At 41.8% G+C, this 21,809-nt stretch overlaps 1 protein-coding gene across 1 annotated transcript in view; it reads right to left on the reverse strand.

The window, feature by feature from the left end:
* LOC122810712 (syntaxin-binding protein 2-like) overlaps positions 1–21,809 on the reverse strand; it is a 1,751,886-nt gene that overhangs the window by 563,024 nt on the left and 1,167,053 nt on the right. Inside the window, exon 14 of the mRNA XM_044082277.1 lies at positions 10,427–10,507. Coding sequence (XP_043938212.1) covers positions 10,427–10,507 — 81 coding nt within the window. The remainder of the gene's footprint in view (positions 1–10,426; positions 10,508–21,809) is intronic.

Below are 21,809 nucleotides of genomic sequence, written 5' to 3' on the forward strand. Positions count from 1 at the left end.
TATATATATATATATATATATATATATATATATATATATATATATATACACACATATATATATATATATTTTTTATAACAGTAAATGGAGGAGAGGGATACCAACAATGGTAAGAGAAAGATTACCAACAATGGTAATCAAGGACTAAGAAAAAAAAGACAAGATTTACATTAACCAGGAAAGTAAATGGAAGACATTCTGAAGGAAGTACAAGTAACTATCTTTTCAAACAAACACTTGAGATCTATAACTACATCTCTACACAATGGCAGCAAATGAGATCAGGGTAATGAATTGGACTGCTGAATTGTGGGTAAGGAAAGAGCTTGAGAGGTTGTAGTATCCATGAACTGTAAAAGAGTGGCCAAGTTGGATCCGAGGATTGGATCCAAACTCCTATGTTGTGGAATGAATGAAAATTGGCATCACATAGTTTGCTTTCTTTTCTACTAATATATGTGTGGCTATGTCTTAAATAACAATATAATAAAGGTGTTGAAAAAAGGAGGAGGCTAGAAGAAATTGGACAAACTGGAAAAGGGATTTACAAGGGAACAATGGGAAGACTCATTTATCACTCTGAAGTATGCAACAAAGTCCAGAAGGTCTAGGAATTTTGCTTGGAAGTGTTTGCATACATATTTTCCTCAGATAGACAGCAATGTTGGATGTGTGATGGGGAAGGAGGAGTAACTGGGAACATATTTTTGGAAATGTAACAAGTTGGCAGATTTAAAAAAAATTCCTTACAAAGTACCCTTTCAGAAATATTGGGGGAGCAAATGGCTGCAACTATATAAATTATTCTTTTGAGTTGGGACAGGGGATCTCAATTGCCTAGACATAGTAAAGCCTTACTATGTTTAATTCTGTTAGCTGCCAAACAAGCAAATACTAGAAAATGGAAATCAAAAAAAAAATCAGAGTCTAAACAGACTGTATTTGAATTGCTGCTTATTGTAAAAGAGACAAAAGAACCGGAAGAGGTGTCAGAGATGGATAGGAGCAGATTACATACAAATAGAATTTGTGGAAAAAATAAGTTATGGACTCGCCATAACGCTCCATCTGAGTAGTTGTACTTCATTTGTCTTCAACCTGTGGGTTTACCAATCTGAATCAAATCCGAGACGGCTGCATCACTAGCATCTGATCTGAGCTCCAAGCTCCTCCTCTTACCCATAATTCCCCATTGTCTCCTTTCCGTCAGATAGAGTTTGCTGCTCAATAAAACATAAGCGCGACCCAAGAAGACCTTACTACTAAAGGCTTCCCAATATCCCTTAGACAAGCAAAGTAAGGAGATCCACTATAGTGTGCACCTCCTGAATACAAGGTTAGGGCAATAGTGATAAGGTCAGGGGGAAGGAGGGAGGGGATGGTTGAAGACAAATGAAGTACAACTACTCAGATGGAACGTTATGGTGAGTACATAACTTTATCGGAAGTAGCTGACTTCATTTGATCTTCAACTTGTGGGACAGAGTCCCCAGGTACTAACACCTGGGTGGCCCTCATGGAAGGATATTCCGGAGCAACGCAGAGCCAAAAGATGCCCTGTAATGTGAAATGAAGGTATGAGATGAGGACCAAGTAGATGCGAACAATCATCATCCAGTGACACCCTGGACCAAAAAGCTGGTGAAGTGGCCATGGACCTGGTGGAATGTGCTTTTACCTGACCCAGAGGGGAAATGCCTTTGTCAGAATAAGCCCGAATGATACATTGGGAAATCAAATGAGCAATGGTTATGCTGGTAACTGGCTTTCCTAAGAAGGGTTTTGAATAACAAATAACTGGTCAGATTTTCAAAAGGACTTTGTCCTGTGTAGATAAAAATCTCAATTGTCTGTGTACATCCAACAAGTGTAATTTATATTCACCCTTGTTCTGAAAGTTAGGAAAGAAAACGGGAAGATTAATATTTTGGTTAATGTTGGCTGCTGACTCCACCTTAGGAAGAAAGGATGGATTAGTGCACAGGGAGACCCTGTCTTTATGGAAAATCATGTATGGAATATTGATCGATAGTGCCTGAAGTTCTGACGCTCTCCTAGCAGACATAATAGCCACCAAAAAGGCAGCCTTCCAGGACAGGTGCTGCATGTCTGTTGAGGCTGCGGGCTCAAAAGGAGGAGAGACTAAAGCTTGTAATACACAAGTGAGGTCCCACGGGGGTGTAGGATCCTTCACCAGAGGCCTTAAAAGAAAGGTACCCTTAAGGAATGTCTTACAAAGTCTACAGGAGGCTAGTGAATACATTCTCCCCCACATGGGAATTAGAAATAGCAGCCAGTTGTACCTTAACCATAGAAGAGCTGGCACCTTGTTGAAAAATCCCTGCCAAGAACTCTAAGACTGCTGTGACGGGAGCTGTAAAGGGATCTAAATTCCCGTTAAGAAGCCCATATAGAGAATTGTCTCCACTTACTATGATATAGTCTGTGAGTGGAAGATTTGTGAGCCGTTACCAAAATGGTTTTCACTGGAGAGGATAAACTTGGAGTCCTAATAATCAAGGGAACTGGAGCAGCCAAGCTGTGAGCTTCAGACTGTCCAGATCTGGGTGAAGAACTCCCAAGGGGTGTGAAATGAGATCCGGAACCGGATTCAATATCCATGAAGGAACTACTAGGCGAGACCAAAGGGAGGGTAACCAAACTTGACAAGGCCAGAATAGGGCAATGAGGATTATTGTGTTCCCCAGCCTGTGAGCTTTCTGTAGAAATTTAAAAATTAGAGGTAGAGGGTAAGCATAAAGGAGACCGGGAGGCCATGCATGTACCAGTGCGTCCTCTGGGGACTTCCCCCTAAGGGGGGTTCAGAGCGAAGAACTTGCTGCATTTCACATTGGAAAGAGATGCGAAGAGATCTCAGCAAGGCCAACCCCACTTGAGAAAGATCTCCTCCGCTACTGAAGTATTCAGAGACCACTCGTAAGGCATCAGAATAGTCGTGTTGAGCCTGGCCGCTAGAATGCTGGACCATCCTGGAATGTGCATTGCCACCAGAAAACGTCCGCTGGAAATTGCCCATTCCCACACACTCATGGCTTCTTGACAAAGGGGGTAAGATCTGGTTCCTCCTTGTTTATTGATATACCAGACCACTGACATGTTGTCTATCTGTATTACAATAGTCCCTAGAGGAAGATGGGCATGTAGAGCTTACAACGCTAGAAGCACCACCCTCATCTCCAGGACACTGATATGCAAACTGGTCTCGGAAGGGGATCACGTGCCTTGGACAGTCCTTCCCAAGCAATGCCCCCCCACCCAAGCTAGGCGGCATCAGTGGTCACTGTGGCTTTGGGAAGGGGCAGAAGAAAGGAACATCCCCTGACAAGATCTGGGGAAAAAAATCCACCATCGAAGAGAGTCCCTGCAAACCTGAGAGATGCAGGCTGGTTGAGAAAGAGGGAAATCTAATGGGGACCAATGTACTGCCAGTGTCCACTTAAGGATTTGCATGTGAAGGTGAGCAAGGGATAAGAGTGATTGTGGCCGCCATGGACCCCAGTGCTCACAGAACAGCCTCTGCTGTAGGAAGATGAGTTTGGAAAATGTGCAAGACATGAACTCAGACTGTACACCCTTTCTGGGGTGATGTAAACTTTCATCTGGATAGTGTCCAGCCAAGCGCCAATGAACTGTAGAATCTGAACCAGAATCAGTGAGGATTTGTTGATATTGATGGTGATGCCCAAACTGTTCGGTAATTAGAGGAAATAATCCCTGGCTTGGCAAAGTAGAAGCTTGGTGGGGGCCACAAGGAGCCAATTGTCCAGGTAAGAATAGACCTGAATTCACTGAAGCCTCAGGTGAGCCGCTACAACTGCCATCACTTTGGTGAACACCCTGGGGGCTGTGAGACCAAAGGGGAGGGCTCTGAACTGATAATGATTGGCTCCCAGCCGGAAATGGAGAAACCTGCGGGAGTGCCTGTCCATCTTGATATGGTAGCACTTGTCCCGAAGATCAATTGAGCGCATCCAATCTTTTTTCTGCAGGTAGGGCAGAACAAAGTGAAGAGTGACCATCCGGAATTTCTCCTTGGCTACTGACAGGTTCAAGGTGGATAGATCCAGAATGGGTCTTAGGTCCACCTTTTTCATTGGCACTAAAAAGAACCTGCAATAAATGTCTGATCTGGATTGGTCTAAGGGTCTGGCTGGATGACTCGTTTTCTTAGCAGCTGGTCTATTTCTAGTGTTGCTGCCTCCCTCTCTTGGAGGCATTTTGGGGGGAGAGGTGTATTGGTGAATGGGATGAAGTAGCCTCTGGATATGATTTGCAACACCCAATGGTCTGATGTTACGGACTCCTATGCCACTAGGTGTAGTGAAAGGCAACCAGACTGCCTCCAGAGATGAGCAGTTGGGCAAGACCCTCAGGGATGCTGTGCAGGTCTGTCTGAGAAAGGTTCTCGAGACCCGAAATTCCTTGGACCCCCTCTGCCTCTTGGGCGGTGTCTGTCATAGCCCCCTCTGCCTCTGGGTGAAGGTGCATCCTGAGTGTCCCAGAAGGACTAAGACTTCCAGAACCATATCATCTTTGTCCCTCACTGATTCCTTGAAAAGGATCTTTGAGGGGTTGAGAAGCAGATCCTGATGGCAGACAGTATCTTGCAATCCTTCTCACTCTGGACCAAGGTATCACTAACTGTTTTCCCAAACAGGGAAGAACCATCATATGGGGAATTCACAAAGGATGCCTTGAAGGGTTCCAAGAATTGACACAGCCGGAGGCGACACCTCATGGCCTAAGCAGCTCCCTCCGTAGCATGGGAGAAAAGAAACATGGACATATTCGCTACCACTTTTAGAGTGACCATCTGTGCAGAAAACACCTTCTTGCTTTCCGCCGATATGGGCTCTAGGGATGACTCAGTGACCTCCTTTTTGGTCTCGCTGCAATCGGATGACGTCTGCCAAGCAGTTCAGCACCCTTACAGAAAAGGTTGCTGAAGCATACACCTGCTTCCCTAGATGGTCCATGGTCCTGGACTCCCAGTCATAAGTATGGACCATAGAGCTCTCCTGCGCAAGCTCTTTTTTGGTGGCAGCAGCCAATACCATGGCATCCACAGGGGACCCCTTGCTTCAGCTTGTCCTGTCTGAAGGGGGGGGGCTCAACCCTTTATTGGGACATCTGGGAATGGGCTCTATGGTGTCCGGCTCCTTCCACCCATGAGATGTAATGAGGTCCACAAGTGGATCTGCGGGAGGAGATGCCCAGGAAGTAGATGGGCCTGTGCCGAATGCCTCTAGGAACAGTGACTCAGAGGTTGGTTTTCGGGTGGACCCCCTCCCCCGGTGAAGGAGTTCCATGATGTCTCTAAAGGAGACATCCTTGGGGGGGTGACTGGAGGAACCTTCTCCTTCCTCCAAGTCAGTGTCTTTGGTGAGGGACTGAGGAGAGGAGTCCAGGTGCTTCCTTTTGCACATCCATTAGTGAGGAACTTCATCAGTGGGACTATCTGGGAGGAGTTTGCTTCCTGAGGCAAACTCTGCACAGGCTATCCCTGTGATGGCAGGAAGGTTGGGGCCATATCCAAAGCAGAGGGAATCAGGGCAGAGTCCGAGGACGAGATGGGTCAGGGGTCTCAAAGAGCTTGATAGAACCCTTTCCACCACAGTGAAAGCCGATGGAGAACGGACATTCTGAGAGGTGCCAAAGGGAGCCATTCCCATTAGACCCTGTGGGGGAGTCTGAGCCGAGACTGCTGGGGCCAAGACGCCGAGGGGATGGCTGTTCTCAGACAAGAGTGGTGCTGACAGCACCCCCTCAGATCCGATGCTGAGGCTACGGCTTCAAGAGCTCGGATCTGATCCGGTCGCATCTGACACACTCAAGGCAATGGCCAGCATCGAGGTACAAGGTGACATTGGCGCTGACCCCCTGACCCAGAGAGTCCTCGGATCCAAAGACTCCAATACCGACGGTCAGATCAGAGAAGGAGTTATAGAGGTCAAGAAAGGCTGACAGCTCCCCACTCCGGAGAGAGAGGGGGCTGGCAAGACTCCCATCTGAATCTGGGTGCAGAGGAACTTCTGGATCATACTGGCCATCTCTGCCTCGCTAAGGGTATGGGTGGATCAGGAGGAGAAAGCTACCGACACAGTCCTGAGTGCTGATGAGGGGAAGCTCTGGATGGTGGTCTAAAAGTCTCCGGCTCCAGGGAGAACCTGAGCGATCGAAGCTGAGAAGTACTAAGCCTAGGAGGGGGTCTTAGAATTTGCAGGACTGAGCGGTCTGGGGACCGCTTCCTGGGTCTGTCCTTTCTTTGCTTCTCTCCTTCCCCAGACCTCATGGTGGGAGTTTGAGTCCCAGAGGCCTGGAAAGGAGGTGAAGGAAAAGAAGTAGTGGCCTAAGCCATGGTTACGGGGCCGGCCGTCCCCAATGAGGGAAGCAGACTCTTCATCACTAGCTTAGTCCTCTTGTCCTTAAGGGCCCAGGGGTTGAAGTCTGTACAAATAAGACAGGAGGTAAGCAAATGGGCCGTGCCCAAACACCCTATGCACAGAGTGTGGCCATCAGCTGGGGAGAGCTTATAGCCACACACTGTGCATTTCCTAAAAACTGGCTTGGGGTTCTCAGCCATAATAGAAACAACAAGCACCCACAGGCCCACACACACACACACACACACACACACACACACACACACACACACACACACACACACACACACACACACACACACACACTCACAGCAAGGAGGGAGAGGCCAAGGGAGAAAGAACTACAACAACAACTTTTTTTTTTTAAATAACCGACGAACAGTGCGGATAGCAGAGGTTTAAGGGAGAGGATAGGAAGAAACTACACTAACCCTAGTAAGGAAATAACTTACCCAAGAAAAATGGTAGGATCTCTGTGAACATGATGCATAGCTTTTCAGTGGCAAATGAGATCTGAGGGAAGGAAGGAAAAAGGGGGCATTATGGGTAAGGGGAGGAGCTTGGAGCTCAGATCAGATGCTAGTGATGCGGCCGTCTCAGATCCGATTCGGATCCGTAAATCCACAGGTTGAAGATCAAATGAAGTCAACTACTTCAGATCAATGCATAAAGAATAATTTTCTGAAGTAAGGTTTAAGGAATGGTAAAAATTAAGCAATTCATGCAATGCTTGACTGATTTCAGTTTTAAAGAAAGAAAACATAAGTACTGTATTAATGCATGCAAATGGAAAAATGTCAACATGATTTGTTTTCCCATCTATTGTGTCTGCCCATGTCTTACAAGAAAATTTAATAAATATTAAAAAAAATGGATTCTTAATTCAAACCATTTGGTCCAGGGCTATAGCTAAACTCACTTCATAAATAATATTCTCCATCTTCTCTTATCCATCCCCCTCTCATGAATTCCAAATTATTTTGTATTTTTTGTGACATCTCACTTTTGATTCATTCTCCCTTTTAACTTATTCATACATTTTCTTCATATACCTGCCTACAATCCTATTTCTTCCTGAAAATAACCTACTGCCGTCCATCAACATTTAACACAGGTAATCTGTTCTCATCATGCTTCATTTTCCCCACAAAATGGGTTTACTACTACTTTTCTCCTTATAACAAAAATCTTTGTTTATACAATTAACCTTTTATTCATTACTTGCACGTTTATGATGCAGACAGGCATTTGAATGCAGTCTGTCTGAATTACAGTACCACAAATACATGTTGCTGAATGCTACTTTCATTGAACATTGGCTATGTGCTTAACCCATCTGCTGTGTGACCTTCAAGTTGGTATATAACTAGTCAGAAAGAGAGTGTGTGTAAGGGTCTCCCTTCACATGGGCAAGGCAGAGAGGAGCCTGTCCCCCTGCAAAAAATCTTGTTTAGTGTTAGCTGAAAATAGCTGCAGCAAAATAGTGTTATAATATGAAGTTTGCATTTTTTCCTTTGAACTATCATCATGTAGCCATTCTTTTTATATAACTCCTTTTCTATCTTGTAGAACAATCCAAGGAAAAAAGCCAGTGATTACCTTCAGTATTTATTAAAACACTTGTAGAAAAGTAGAATACAGTCCATAAAAAACAGACAAAAATTCTTTCGCTTGTAGTAGAATACAGTCCATACAAATCAGACAAAAATTCTCTCTCTATCGTCTCGGCCAAAAGCCTTTTCAGAGTATACTTTTTTGTTCTAACATCATGCCATATATCCTACATTCAATTAACACTAGCTAAATTAAATGCACTTAATTCCAGTGTTAAAGAAAACACTTCCAGTGGTATTCTCTATTTAACCCTGTTGGTGCTAAAGTATTAAGCTTTAAAATTATAACTAATTCCATTTTCCATAACTTACTTTTTATATTTAAACCATAATCTAATTTAACCTGTTCTCATCCTAATCCTGTCCCTCGTATGTCTTTAACAGGTCGACAATAATTCTATCCATGGCCATACATAGAAGACTAGTCAAATTTATGGGTCTGTAGTTCACTAGGTCTGTTGATGGTCGCCTTTGTGTAGAGGGATGATTGTTGCAATATTCCATTCCTAGGAACAAAGTCTATGTGGAGGCTGTGGTTTTAGATAGATTTTAGTGGGCCTGACAGTTCAAGTTTCACACTATTCAGGAGGCATCCTGGGATACTATCAGGACACGCTGATGGAGTGTTTTTAGCTCTGTAGAGTGCAGTGAAGACTTGTTCTTTAGTGAAAGTTGAGGAAGAAATGGCAGAGGGTATTTCCTGAGGGAGACCTGTGGGTGATAGGGGTATTACTGCTGAGGTTTTTAAGCATCAAACCTATTTGAATAACCCTGAGTAAAATGGGGGTCCCAAGCTGCCATTCTGGTAGACGGTCATTCTATCCTCTTTGAAGATCTGCCTTCATGTTGTTGTTGCCCTAGCACCTCATACTGCCTCGGTTCTTTATCAGGATGTACAGCATTTAGTAAAGCAAACAGTCCTCAAGGTTAGAACCAAGAAATGTAAATCTGCAATGTGAAAGCCCACATCTAGTTACTTATTAAAGTGGTGAATTCTAGTAAGTGGCCTGTAATAACTTGTTTTGTATTTTTTCCACTATTACAAAGTCTCAGTATCTCCAAGCAAAATCCCAGTTTTTGCCACCTTCTTACTGATTTAAAACTTTTTTGGTCCTAGTAATCATTTTAAATAGTACTTACCAACTCTCACCCCCCCCCCCTCAATCCCATGAAGAATGGAAGAAACACACAGTTAAGCTTAGCATACAGATTCCAAGAAAACTTGTTTCAGTATTTTATCCCTATATTTAGTTTTTTAAAACTTCAGATTACATCCTACACAAGATTTGTTTCTTTCTTCCACTACTTGTGAAAATAACAATTCTTGTAAATGGTAGCAAATTTATCTTCCATCTAGTTCAAATGTGTAGTCAAAAGCAGCTAGAAATGCTTCATATTACAGTGTAGTATTTTGGGGGTATGCTTCAAGAAACAAACGATCTTAAGCTCTAGTAGGCATTCTGATTTCTACTCCCAGCACTGTACCATGTTTTTTCTTGTCGGAATGTCCATTTTTTTCCTTTATTTATGCAATCATATTCCACCTGTAAAGTTACAGAAGTTCACCTGTGATTGAGTAGAACAATGTGGACAACCTGAAGCAGGAGACAGAAAACGATCTGCTGTTCCAACCTCCCTTTTGTTAAACTCACTCTTTTTTCTTTTTTTCAGATTTGTGTCATGATTTTTCCTCAGTCAAATGCTTGCTACTGGAAAAAAAGGGAAAGCCTTAATGAATCTTCCCTATGGCCTGCCACTCTTTGGAAGTCATCTTTCTATCTGCTCCAATTTTTGGTTAAAATTGTTTCCACAGTGCCTTACACCTTATGCTAAAGGCCAGTCTAGTTACCATTTTCTCTCTAGAATGGCCATGTTCAGAGAGTTATTCAGTGTATTTTATGACACCAAAAACCACAAAAAAAGCAAGTGATTTACAGACCCTGCAGTGATAACACCAGTGGTGTACTATGTTGGCACTCTAGGAAAAGCCACAGTGTCTCTTTGAAACTGGAAAATTGCCTATGGTAAGGGTACTTGGGTTGAACAAGGTAAAAAGGTATAAACAGCTATGAATACCTGATAAAAATAGTACTAGTTAACACTGCCTGCAAAGAGCTAGAAAACTGGAGAGAATTACTGACGGATGAACCATAAATACTAACCCATGCAAGTTCATGAAAGATACCGGATTCTCCAAGTATGTCTAATCAATTTTAGAACCTTGAGTCTCCACTGAAAAACCATGCTTAATAGGGCCATCCTGGTTATCAAAAAATAAATTATGATCCAAAAACACTACTGCAAGAACAAGTAGCAGAGAAAGAAAAAATTCACAATAGTATGAAAGCAATGTAGATAAATTCACTTAAGCATTCTAGTGGTCTCTTTTCAAAAATGCAAGGTACTAACCTGCTCAACAGCACAAAGCTTTTCAACTGTAGCTTTGAAGACCTTCATACAGTCCTCTGCCAAATGGAGATGTGTGGAGTACTGAAAACAAAGATGTTACTTGCAGCAAATAAAAATGTAATTCAAAAATAACACACTTTTAAAACAATCAAATATGTAACGAGACATCCCAGTTTTAGTAACTTAAATTGCATTATTCCTCATTTCAATTACATGTCTTACATATTGGTTCATAGGTATTTACTAGGCTATTGAGCTGTAAGGATCTTGAGAATCTGAACTCACACTCCCATGGTAGTTTTTGCAGCCCTTACTTTTTATATACCAATAACCCAGAGACAGGCCAAACAAGGATATGCTTGGACATTTACATATCCCCTATCCGGGAGTACTAAAGTGGAGATGAGTTCGCTGTTACACATCCATTCATCCAAATTACATTCGAACAGAGTAAGAAAAGTGCCTTGAGTTCTGAGAAGTGGGAGATGGCTCAACAGAAGTGATATTCTCTGTGATACATATCTTTCCCTCCAGTGTATTCTATATTTTGCAAACGAGATTGAGATCCTTGAGAGAGCGTTTATGATGCACCAGGTTTACAGATATGATGTAATGGGTCTGACAGATTAAAGTTTGAAGTAGATCTATAGATGAGACATAGGGCACCTCTCAAGAGCATGCACAATACTGAGAAGAGGGACAAGACTTTGAGATGGTCTGGCATAGTTTTTATGATTTAGGTCCTTGAATTTTTTTTTTTTTCTTTTGGTGAGAAATCACTGTGATTGTTCATATGTGACAAGTGTTTGGACAGGTACATAAAGGGAAGTAACTTCAATGCATAAATCAAAACAAAACACACAAGTAAATCTCAAACATGCACAAAAGAAAAAACTGATTCATAAAATAATTCTTAATCAGATTTTTAGAAACCAAACAAATCAAGCTGAAAGCTTAAAAACAGTTGTAGTGCATGAGGTGCCTTGACTGTGTTCCAAAATTGCGGAAAAAAGATAAACTTGTTAAATGTTTCCCTGGCACAAGACCAGATTTTAAACAGTGCTCAGGTGTACTTGCCAAAAGCTTGTTAAGGACACCGAAGTGCTGTTAAGATTGGGTCAAGTGATACAGACTAGCAGTGAACAGTGCTGGCCGGCAAAGAATTGTAGCAGAAGGCAAAATATTTTCAAAAAGTTGTTAGATGCTTTGCCTCACTTGTAAATAAAAGCATGGGGGAATAAAATATCTGAGAGCTTTAAAAGTCATTAGTTCTACATAGTACTCTCTTTCTGCCTACTGACTGTATGTCTCAACTCTCCCAGATTTTTACTCCCCTATCCCTCATAACATTTTTAATTTTCTGGCCAATCTATGAGTATTGCATCACTCAATACTATCAGACAAGAGTTTCATCCTTCTTACTGTTTAGCAAAAGCATGGTGATGCAAACCATGTTATATTAACTTCTTAAGTGAATTAAGAGTAAAATTTAAAAGGTGTCCCTGAGTTGGATCCTTTGTACCACTCCAATACTTTCACATTTGCCCAGAATTATTAATCAAAGAAGTTGAAAGGAATGCTGTTGTCTGTTTGACAGCACTAAGTACCCAATAAGCATTCAAAGCAGGTAAAACACTTAGCACTTCTAAGCTTTTTTTTCTATAACTGGTAGAGTGTGGAACAGATAAAGCTCCAAGCACTACAAAGAATTATGAATGGGTCACTGACCACAACTAATGTTATCACATAAACCAATATCACTAGCTTTAATGCAAGGTAATTAATGAACAAAAAGTCAACTATGTCTATCTACCTCCAAAAATGAAACCCAGTATCCAGTATGTCTGTGCCAAGTTTGGTTAAGACTGTTCTACTGACTTTCATATAATGCATTCTAAAATAAAAAAAACTGTAGCAGTAGTGAAACTATATATACGCATCACCTTGTGATCTGAGAGAAAATAAATACATTCACCATATCAGGTGATTCACATGAAGACCTTCTGCAGTGGGTAATTGCTAATATTTCCTTTTCTGATATTCCCAGCTTGATACATAGCCAATGTTTCACCATCTTATCTACTCAGTGAAAAATGCAGACCTAGCTGGCAGGTCATGATGTTATCTACCAGATAAGGAAGAAGCACTCATCCCTGGGCTCCCCAGGCTGACTCTCCCCTCCCCTCACCATGGCCTGAGCAAGCAAAACCTGAAAGACAGAAAAGTTTAAAATTATACACTTGCTCTGCTTGGAGGAAAAGCCACAAACAAATGTTAAATGGACAGATCTTCCAGGTATGGTGTAGGGAAATGGTGTAGAGTTAAATAAGCTCTACCACAATGTCTTCAGAGTAATATATAATGCTATTTTATCATATGATTGAAAAAAAAAAGTCTCCTGAAGAGGCAAAATGATGTAAAGAATTCTAAGAATAAAAGTTTAACTCCGATACCACCAAGAGGCTGGAATTAGAGAAAGATCAGAGGGCAAGGGCTCAAAAAGCCAAGCTCCGTAGCACTAAGATAGCAGTGGAGGCCCAACTCCTGCAATAACAGTTCAAATCAGTAGTGACTGGCAAATGTGTGAAATAACATGCAAATGTCGACTGCAAAATGTATGCAATAAGCACATTTCAGAACCAAACTCTGAAGGAAGCAGCCAAACTTTCAAGGCATGATCTCTAACATCAGAAGTGCTGATGACAAAAATAAATGTGTAAATAATTCATTTAGAAACTGTTTGCTTAGTAACTGTCTCCTTACTTAAAGCAAAGAAGTAACCAATCTATTTTGGGAATGCCATACCCCTTTTTTTCGTGTAAAATCACAGTAGGCAGGGTGCAATGCAAGTATGAAAGGCTCATTTTCCCCTGGATTCTATTCTTACAAAAAATACATGGAGATCAGTGGAGTGGCTTAAGAAGAGCTCTGATAATATTTTCTGGAGGAAATGTGGACAGCAAAAATATATAAATACAAACTATGCTCTTACTGTACCAGTCAATCTATGATGGAAATGACTATAATGGGTCCTAAAACTGTATGCATCCTCTCCGCCAAGCAAGACTCGTTTTTTCTTGGAAATGCCCATGCTTAATGCACATGCCCTGATGTCATTTACTGAATACAAAACCATGCCTACCCTCTGAATAGGGTCTATATTAGATATTCGAACGCTTAAAAGTTCGAATCACTAAAGAACAAACTTTAGTGATCGAACACTTAAATGTTCAAATATACATAAAAAAAAAAAAAGAAAAAAAAAACTAAAGGGTGTAAAAGCAGGGGGGCAAGCCCCCCATGCACCCCCCGCTACTTAAATATACCAACTCCAAGATTGCACTATAGTGTAGGAAATGGGAAATTTTTCATTTCCGCACTGTAGCACACTGAAGTGCGATCTCGGAGTTGGTATATTTAAGTAGCGGGGAGTGTGGGGAGTGAGGGGTCTTGTCCCCCTGCTTAAACTCTCTACTTTTTCTTTTTTTTTTAAATATTTTTTTATAGATATTCAAACTTTTAAGCGTTCGATCACTAAAGTTCGTTCTTTAGTGATTCAAACTTTTAAGCGTTCGAATATAGACCCTCTGAATACACGAGTTTGCCCCAACCAGTAGTGAGAAGACTTTCTCCAAACCACATATTACAAATGAAAATGATACCTTATGCTGCTGGCAAGTAATATCAATATACATACCTGCAAAAGTTGAAGAAAAGAGCAGCCAAGGCTGATAAGGTGGCCATCCAACCTCAAGAGGACTGCAAAAGGACTACCTGTGATCCAGCAACAACAGCTCCGCTTGTAGATAAATTGATACAAGACTTACAAGACTACATCTATATCTAACACTGGGGAAACCCCTTGGTATGCCCGGTGTTGGGACTAAACTCAAGCAGTAAACAACCTTGACTGAAAAAGCCAAAGGACAGACCAACAGTCAAGATCCATACATCTGAGTCACAAAGTACAGATGTACCAAAAGAAGCACAATTCCTGGAATTTTGGTTGAAACAAAACAATCATGCCATGCACCAAACATCAAGTGAGTGCAATGGAGACATTCTTGAAAGAATATTTCAAGTATACCCATCCATTGTAGAGAAGCCAGTAACAGCAGCATTTGCCAGTGGATGGTAAGCTGCGTGATGGCAAAACATAATACAGCTAGTAACTCCACTTGGGAAATTCTGTTTGGTAACTACAAGCCCTTCCCTGTCCAGATCAAAGGATATGAACATCAGCTCTAGCTTCTTAAACCTACACAACTATTTCAGGTTATATCATAATTGATGGTGTAGAGAGGGAATGGAGAGCCCTCACTGCACTGGTTTCTATCCCAGAAAAAAAAAACAGATATGACTGCATTATTTCTGGGACAATTCAGAAACTACTTTTAGTAAAAAAAAAGGTTTAATTCTGGGATTGAGTGCCTTCTGTGCAGAGTCTGCATGCCCTCCCTGTGTTTCTGTGGAGTTTCTTCAGGTGCTCCGTTTTCTCCCACATTTCAAAGACATGCAGTAGGTGGTCTAGACACATTAAACTGACCTTGGGTGTAGGCATGGGCCCATGGCAATGCTAGCCACCATTAGTGTGAATTGTGGCTCTAGCTGATGGTCATTGCTGATGAGACACTCTCACCCCATGTGCAAACTGGGAAAAAGGAGGTTGATGTCAATACTGTGGATCATCTCTAAGACTGAAAACCCACAAAGTTCCACACATGAGGGCTTGCATCACTGACAATGTAGATGGATATGATGGCCACCAAAACAAACTTCAATGGCCCTGAACAAACAATGAAGAATGGTAAACCTGTCCGTCATGTAGTTCAGATCCACAGAAGTTAAAGACTCTTCAAAGGTAAGCAAACATTTCTAATTGATAACCACGTTAATATTCAATGCAATGATTAAGGTTGACTGTAGGCCTAAGTAAAAACCACCAATGAGTCTGCCACCATATCACATATGTAATGCACTCCCATCAAGCTAAGTGCCCAAGCTATGCTTGAACATAGTGATAGAAATTAACTGTCTAGTGGACAGCGGCAGGGAATTCCAAAACCTATCAGCTCTGCAAACAAAGCTATTTGTTTTTAATCTAGAAAGTGCACTGTTTTAAAAACAAGTAAATTCCTGTTTCTGGTATTTAATGCATATGTGCGTAAAGTCACACTAAGCAAAACTGATAAAGCTTCACTGTTGTAACACTTGAAAATTAATAAAAAGTCAACTCTCAGCTCTCTCTATGAAACTGATAAAAGCTTCATCGATTTAAGGCAGACCTTGTAAGGCAGGTCATAAAAGTTAAAGATCTGCCTAATAAATAAATGACTGTTGTATTATATCCAGTCTCTTAACTGATAATTTATTGTGGATACAAGTGGAGCTCCCATACTCAATGAGTGGCCTAGTTATGGAAATGTATAAGGCTTTAGTACAGTCCTATCTCTATTGCTTATGGCCCCAGAAATCATATACATAATACCACATTATTTTTCCACAGTATGGTTTTCATATATAACTTGTCAACAGTCATTCCAAAATCTCCAGCTCTATTACTCTTAGGAATAATATCCTGATTGACAGCATATGCTACCTGTTGCTAACCAACCCAATCTATAATGCAAAATGTTTTGGGGAATTAAAACTCCACAAACAGGCAAAAAAGGGAAAGCTTGGACAGTGTTCCTGCTTGTTTTATTTATTTATTTTTTGTATCTCAATGATTTGGTGTTGGTGTAGAAATAGCTTCAGAACGTCCTGTTTCATAGGGTCTGGAGGATAATGTTATTTTAAAGATTGGGTTATCTCAATGTTTTACTGGACCAGTCAGAGGTTTCTTTGATGTCCATTTATATTGAATGTAACTGGAGCAGACTGGAGATTTCTGACATTATTGTTTAAACATCATGACTTTTACAGTTTTTGCAACATTGTTGGGTTATCATTTGAAACATGGACTTTTTCATGTCTATATGGAATTCTGTTAAATTGTGTCTTAGTGAGACTCTCTTTTATAGCTAGGTTCTGGTCATAACCAGTTTATTGTGTTCTCAACATGTATGCAAAGATTCATCAAATTTCTTGGCATCCATGTATCGAATACATAAGCCAGTTATGAGCAGCAACCTGCTCATAATCCTCTATATTATGGTACTTATGCATCATTTGTTCACTTACTTTCTTTTGTAAAACAGCTTAGGATTTACGCTGTATAATAACGCCAAAGTCAAAGACAACTACTTATAAAGTTCATAAATTGTTGATGAACAACCTATTAAATTTCTCATGAACAGTCATAGATCTTTAACATTTCTTCTTACCCAGTCATCATCAGAAGATGGAAAGGTAGACAAAAAAAAGGTAAATAAGAATGGCTATAAAACTGAGCTTTGTGGAATGTCAACACTGACTAAGAATACTTCCCCAATTCTAGCTTTATAGTTTCTGTAGACAAATATTTCACACTGGTGGCAATGTACTTATTAATCCCTAGCTTCCTCATAACTTCAATGACTTGGCAGTGAGGGACATCCTTAACGGCCTTTGTTAAATCTAGGTAAACAACATCCACAAGCAGACCAAGACTAAAATGAACATGTGAAAACTAACGATGCTGGTGTTTCAATCTATATTAGAGATAAATTTGCCTCTTGTCTAGTTAGACTGGACAAGTCCATGAAGTTTCTCCAGATCCAGGTTGGTAAGATGCCCATTCAATACACAGCCAGTTATAGATCCCCCTGCATGGCTCACAAAGTACAGTTGTATACCTACCATAAATGTAGATGTTCGAGTGTATTCACTGATGCAGTCATTACACTTGGGTTATCCTGCTGGCAGGCGACCCGCAGCCGGCCCGAGTTCCAAAGTCTTGGCCCGGTGTCGGTTGCTGTCGCCTCTTCCCTGATGCCAGTGCGCCAGGGGTATAAAAGATGCAACCGATGCCATTTTCTTCAGTTTTTCTTGCCCCAGATGTCAGGTGCCCCAGATAGGAAGGCTGGAAAGATAAAATGTCAACAAACATGCATATATAACTATAAATATTTCTTTCATCTACAAGCAAATACAACCCATAGGTTGTATAGAGATGAGTAATACGGAAAAGTCCCAGCAATGGAAAAGGGGGATGGTGGGTAACCTGGACTGCAACAGTGAATACACTCGAACATCTACATTTATGGTAGGTACACAACTGTACTATGTTCATCGTGTTTCACTGTTGCAGTCATTACACTTGGGTAGAATCCCAAAGCTGAGGTTGGGTGGCTGGGTCTAAATTGGATTTGGAGAGGCTAACAAGCCCTGCAGAACTGCAGTGGCAAAGTCTGCTCTGGATTTAGAGTAGAGAGGTAAGTGGTAGTGCTTGGTGAAAGTGTGCAATGAGCTCCAGGTTGCAGCTTCTAAAATGTCTTTGGTTGGTACTCCTCTGAGGAAAAGCTGCTAAGTGGCTGCTGCTCTGGTAGAATGAGGCCTAATGCCATTAGGCACTGATTTGCCATGTTGTGCATAACAGAAGCGGATGCAGTGTCCTATCCATTTCGAGATTGTCTGCTTTGTGATAGGTTTTCCTTGTGATCCTGCAGCATATGCTACAAACAGTTGCTCAGTTTTTCTGAAAGCTTTTGTTTTGTCCAAGTAAAATTGTAGCTGCCTGTGTATATCCAAAGCATGCAGAAGTCTTTCCCCTTTATTCTGGGGATTTGGGTAGAAAGTAGGCAAATGAATGGTTTGGTTTAAGGCCACATTGGAGACCACCTTTGGCATGAATGTTGGGTTTGTCCTAAGAGACACCCTGTCCTGATGAAAAATGAGGAAAGGTTCCACAGCCATTAATGCCTGTAACTCTGAGACTCTTCTTGCAGAAGTCATTGCTAGGAGCAGAGCAGTTTTCCATGACAAGAATTTTGGATCAGCTGTGCTGGCTGGCTCAAAAGGAGGCAGTGAGTTTTTCTAAAACAAAACTGAGGTCCCAAGTAGGTAATGGTGCTCTCCTTGGGGGTATTATATTTTTTGCCCCTCTGAGGTACTGTCATAGTAGAGGATGTGAAAAAATAGGAGGTTTCGTATTGTAATGAGCTGAAATGGCAGAGACATGGATTTTAATAGATTAGAAAGATAAGCCTTTGTCCAACATCTCAGTTAGGTATTGTAAAATCTGAGGTATATTAGGGACCAGTGGTTCGAGCCCTTGGGCCTGGTTCCAAGCACAGAATCGCTTCCACTTTTCTGCATAAGATTTCCTAGTGCTGGCCCTCCTAGCTTCTAAAATTACATCCATACCAGCTTTAGAGAGAGGTGCAGTCTGAGTGGCTACATTATCTGCCATGCTGCCAGGTTTAAGGTTCTGAGTTGACTGTGCAGAATCTGATTGTCTTGTTGTGTCAGAAGATGAGGCATTAGAGGTAGAAGCCAAGGTGTGCCTTGAGACAAATTCTTTAGGATTGGGTACCAGTGCTGGCGTGGCCAGTCTGGTGCAATCAGGATCATTCTTGGCCTTTCTTGTCTGACTTTTAGTAACACTTTGGTGAGAAGAGGCATCGGAGGGAAGGCATAGACTGTCAGGCCTTTCCAGCTGAATGAAAGAGCATCCACTTTCCATGCTTGAGGGTGATAAGTCCTTGTGCAGAATTTCCGTATTTGGTAATTGTGAGGGGAGGCAAAGAGATCTATGTCTGGGCGTCCCCATTTCCTTGTTATCATACTTGTGGATTGAATTTCCATTCGTGAGGATCCATGATACTTCTGCTTAGTTCATTTGCCAGTGTGTTTTTTGTTCCTGGCAGGAATTGTGCCCGCAGATGTACTTGATAGGTCAGTGCTGTGTTCCACAAAGTCATGGCTTGTTTGCATAGGGGGTAGGAATGAGTGCCGCCTTGCTTGTTTATGTACCACATAACTGTGGTATTGTCCATCTTTATTAATAGTTGTCCTGGATGTATTAGGTCCTTGAAAGCTGTCAGGGCATTCTGTACAGCTAGCATCTCTTTTTGTTTGATGTGAAGATGCATTTGTTCCTTGGTCCACGTGCCCTGAATACATTTTCCTGCTACATGTGCTCCCCAGGCATAATCTGATGTATCTGTTGTTATTGTCTGCCTGGCTGTGGGTAGAGTGAAAGGCTGTCCCTTGTTGTGGTGACAGGCCTGGGCCCACCATTGAAACTCCTTCTGCAGGCAGGGAATTAAGGTTATGATTGTCTCCAGACTGTGGTTATGATTGTCTCCAGACTGTGACAATGCTGAGTCCAAACACTTTTTAGGTACCATTGTAGTTTCCTCATATCCAGTTTTGCATATGGAATTAATATAATGCAGGATGACATGAACCCCAGGGCCTGCAGAATTTTTCTTGCAAGGAGCTGGGTCTTTGTTGCCATCATTTGAAAGTAATGAGTCAGTTGCCTTTGTTTGTCTGGTGTGAGAAGCCATCTGGGCAGTTGTATTTAAGCTTGCACCCAGGAATATTATCTCTTGAGAGGGCACTAGTTTTCTTTTCGTTTACTGTGTACCCTAGGCAAATTAGCAATCTTTTTACAAACGCCAGATGTTTTAGAAGAATGTCCTTGCTCTCTGCTTGAATAAGGCAGTCGTCCAAGTAGGGATATATTTGAATTCCTTTTTGGCTGCAAAATGCAATTACTGGTGCCAGGCATTTTATGAAGACCCTGGGCGCAGTAGATAAGCCAAAGGGCAGTGCAGAGAATTGGTAATGCATTGAGCCAGCTATGAATCTGAGGTATCTTCTGCAAGATTGTCTGAATGGGACATGCAGGTATGCCTCCTTGAGGTCCAAAGTAACTAGCCAAGCCTTCTTGCCCAGCATGGGCAGAAGTTGCTGTAGTGTTAACATTTTGAATTTTGGAACATCCAGGAAAGTATTTAGGATTGACAGGTCCAGTATTGGTCTCCAGGCTTTGTCTTTTCTGGGTACTAAGAAAAGTCTTGAGTAAAATCCTTGTCCCTGTTCTTGCTGTGGAACTTTTTGAATAGCTCCCATGTCCATAAGAGCAGCAATGTGTTTATGTGCCTCTGCCCATTGGTTTTGTGGCAGGCCTAGCATAACTTTTGGTTTTGGAAGCGTGTGGAAGTGAACCTGTAACCCTGAGAAAATATTCAGCACCCATTGGTACTGGGTGATCGTGTGCTAATTTTTTTTGAGAAAAGTGCTAGTTTCCCCCCTAGGGGTGCTGTTAAGAGGAAGAGGTAAGTGCTTGGCATTTGTAGAGGGAAGTCATTGGGACTGTTTCCTGTAAGGTTGTGACTTGTCTTCCCCTCCTTTGGGGGCGGAAGCACCCCAATGCTTAGGTCTGTAGGAGCCTTGTGGCTGTGATCTGCCTCTTGGACATCTGTATCTGCCTCTTTGTGACCTGTCTGACACTGGAATGGACCAATTTTTTGAAGGCCAGTTTCTGCTAAATCTAGGTGGTTGAACTTGTAAGAAATCTTTCACTGTCTGCATTAACTTTGCTTTATCCTCCATTTTCTTTAACACCTCTTCTGCCTTAACACCAAACAAAGTATCATGCTGTAATGCAGCATCCAATAATTTTACTTTAACATGGTCAGGTAAATTTTGTTCTTTCAACCAAGCATGCCTTCGAATAACAGAGCCTGCAACTGCGGCTCTACAAGAAGCCTCTAATCAATCAAAACCACATTGCAGAGTATGCTTTCCCACTTGTTAAATTGCATGCAATAAATCCTGCATTCCTTTACTATCAGAACTTTCTGTATTTGAAACCATTTTCTGCTTTAACAAAGACATGAGGTACCGTTGGTATTTAAGCATGTGAAACTGACAGTTTAAAGCTCTTACAGCTAAATTAGCAGAAGTGTAAACTTTTTTCCCCCATCTGTCCAGAGCTCTTGAATCCCTATCCGAGGGGACAGGATTTTTAGCAGTAGAAGCCTTAACCCCTTTAGGACCCTGGGAAATTGTTTCTGGGTCTGCAGTGGGGTTTTTGTAAAGAAATTTATGAGAGTCAGGGACTCTGTAGTACCTTTCTGGCTTGACTGGTGCAAGGGGTAAATAATCAGGAGACAGACTAGATTCCGAAAAAACATCAGCAACAATATCAAGCACAGGGGGGATAGCCAGGGGCCTGTGCTGAGGCAATAAAAGGAAGTCTCTGAGCCTTTTTTTGGATTCAGAATAATTCTGGCCCTCCCAATGGAAATGCTCCCTCATGGTGTGCAGGGTTTCCCCAAAAGAGTAATCCTCAGGCGGAGAGGCTGAAGGAATGGACTCTTCTGCATCAGAGTCCTCATAGGGAGGGAAACAATATCCCTGATCAGAAGAGGAATCAGAGGAAATGGAAACCTGGTCAGAGGAGTCATAATCAGTGTCCTGCCTAGGCCTTTTGTCAGGTGGGGGATGG

The sequence above is a fragment of the Protopterus annectens genome, chromosome 9.part0 (assembly GCF_019279795.1).
Source record: "Protopterus annectens isolate FY-2018-M chromosome 9.part0, PAN1.0, whole genome shotgun sequence".
Taxonomy (NCBI): Eukaryota; Metazoa; Chordata; order Ceratodontiformes; family Protopteridae; genus Protopterus; species Protopterus annectens.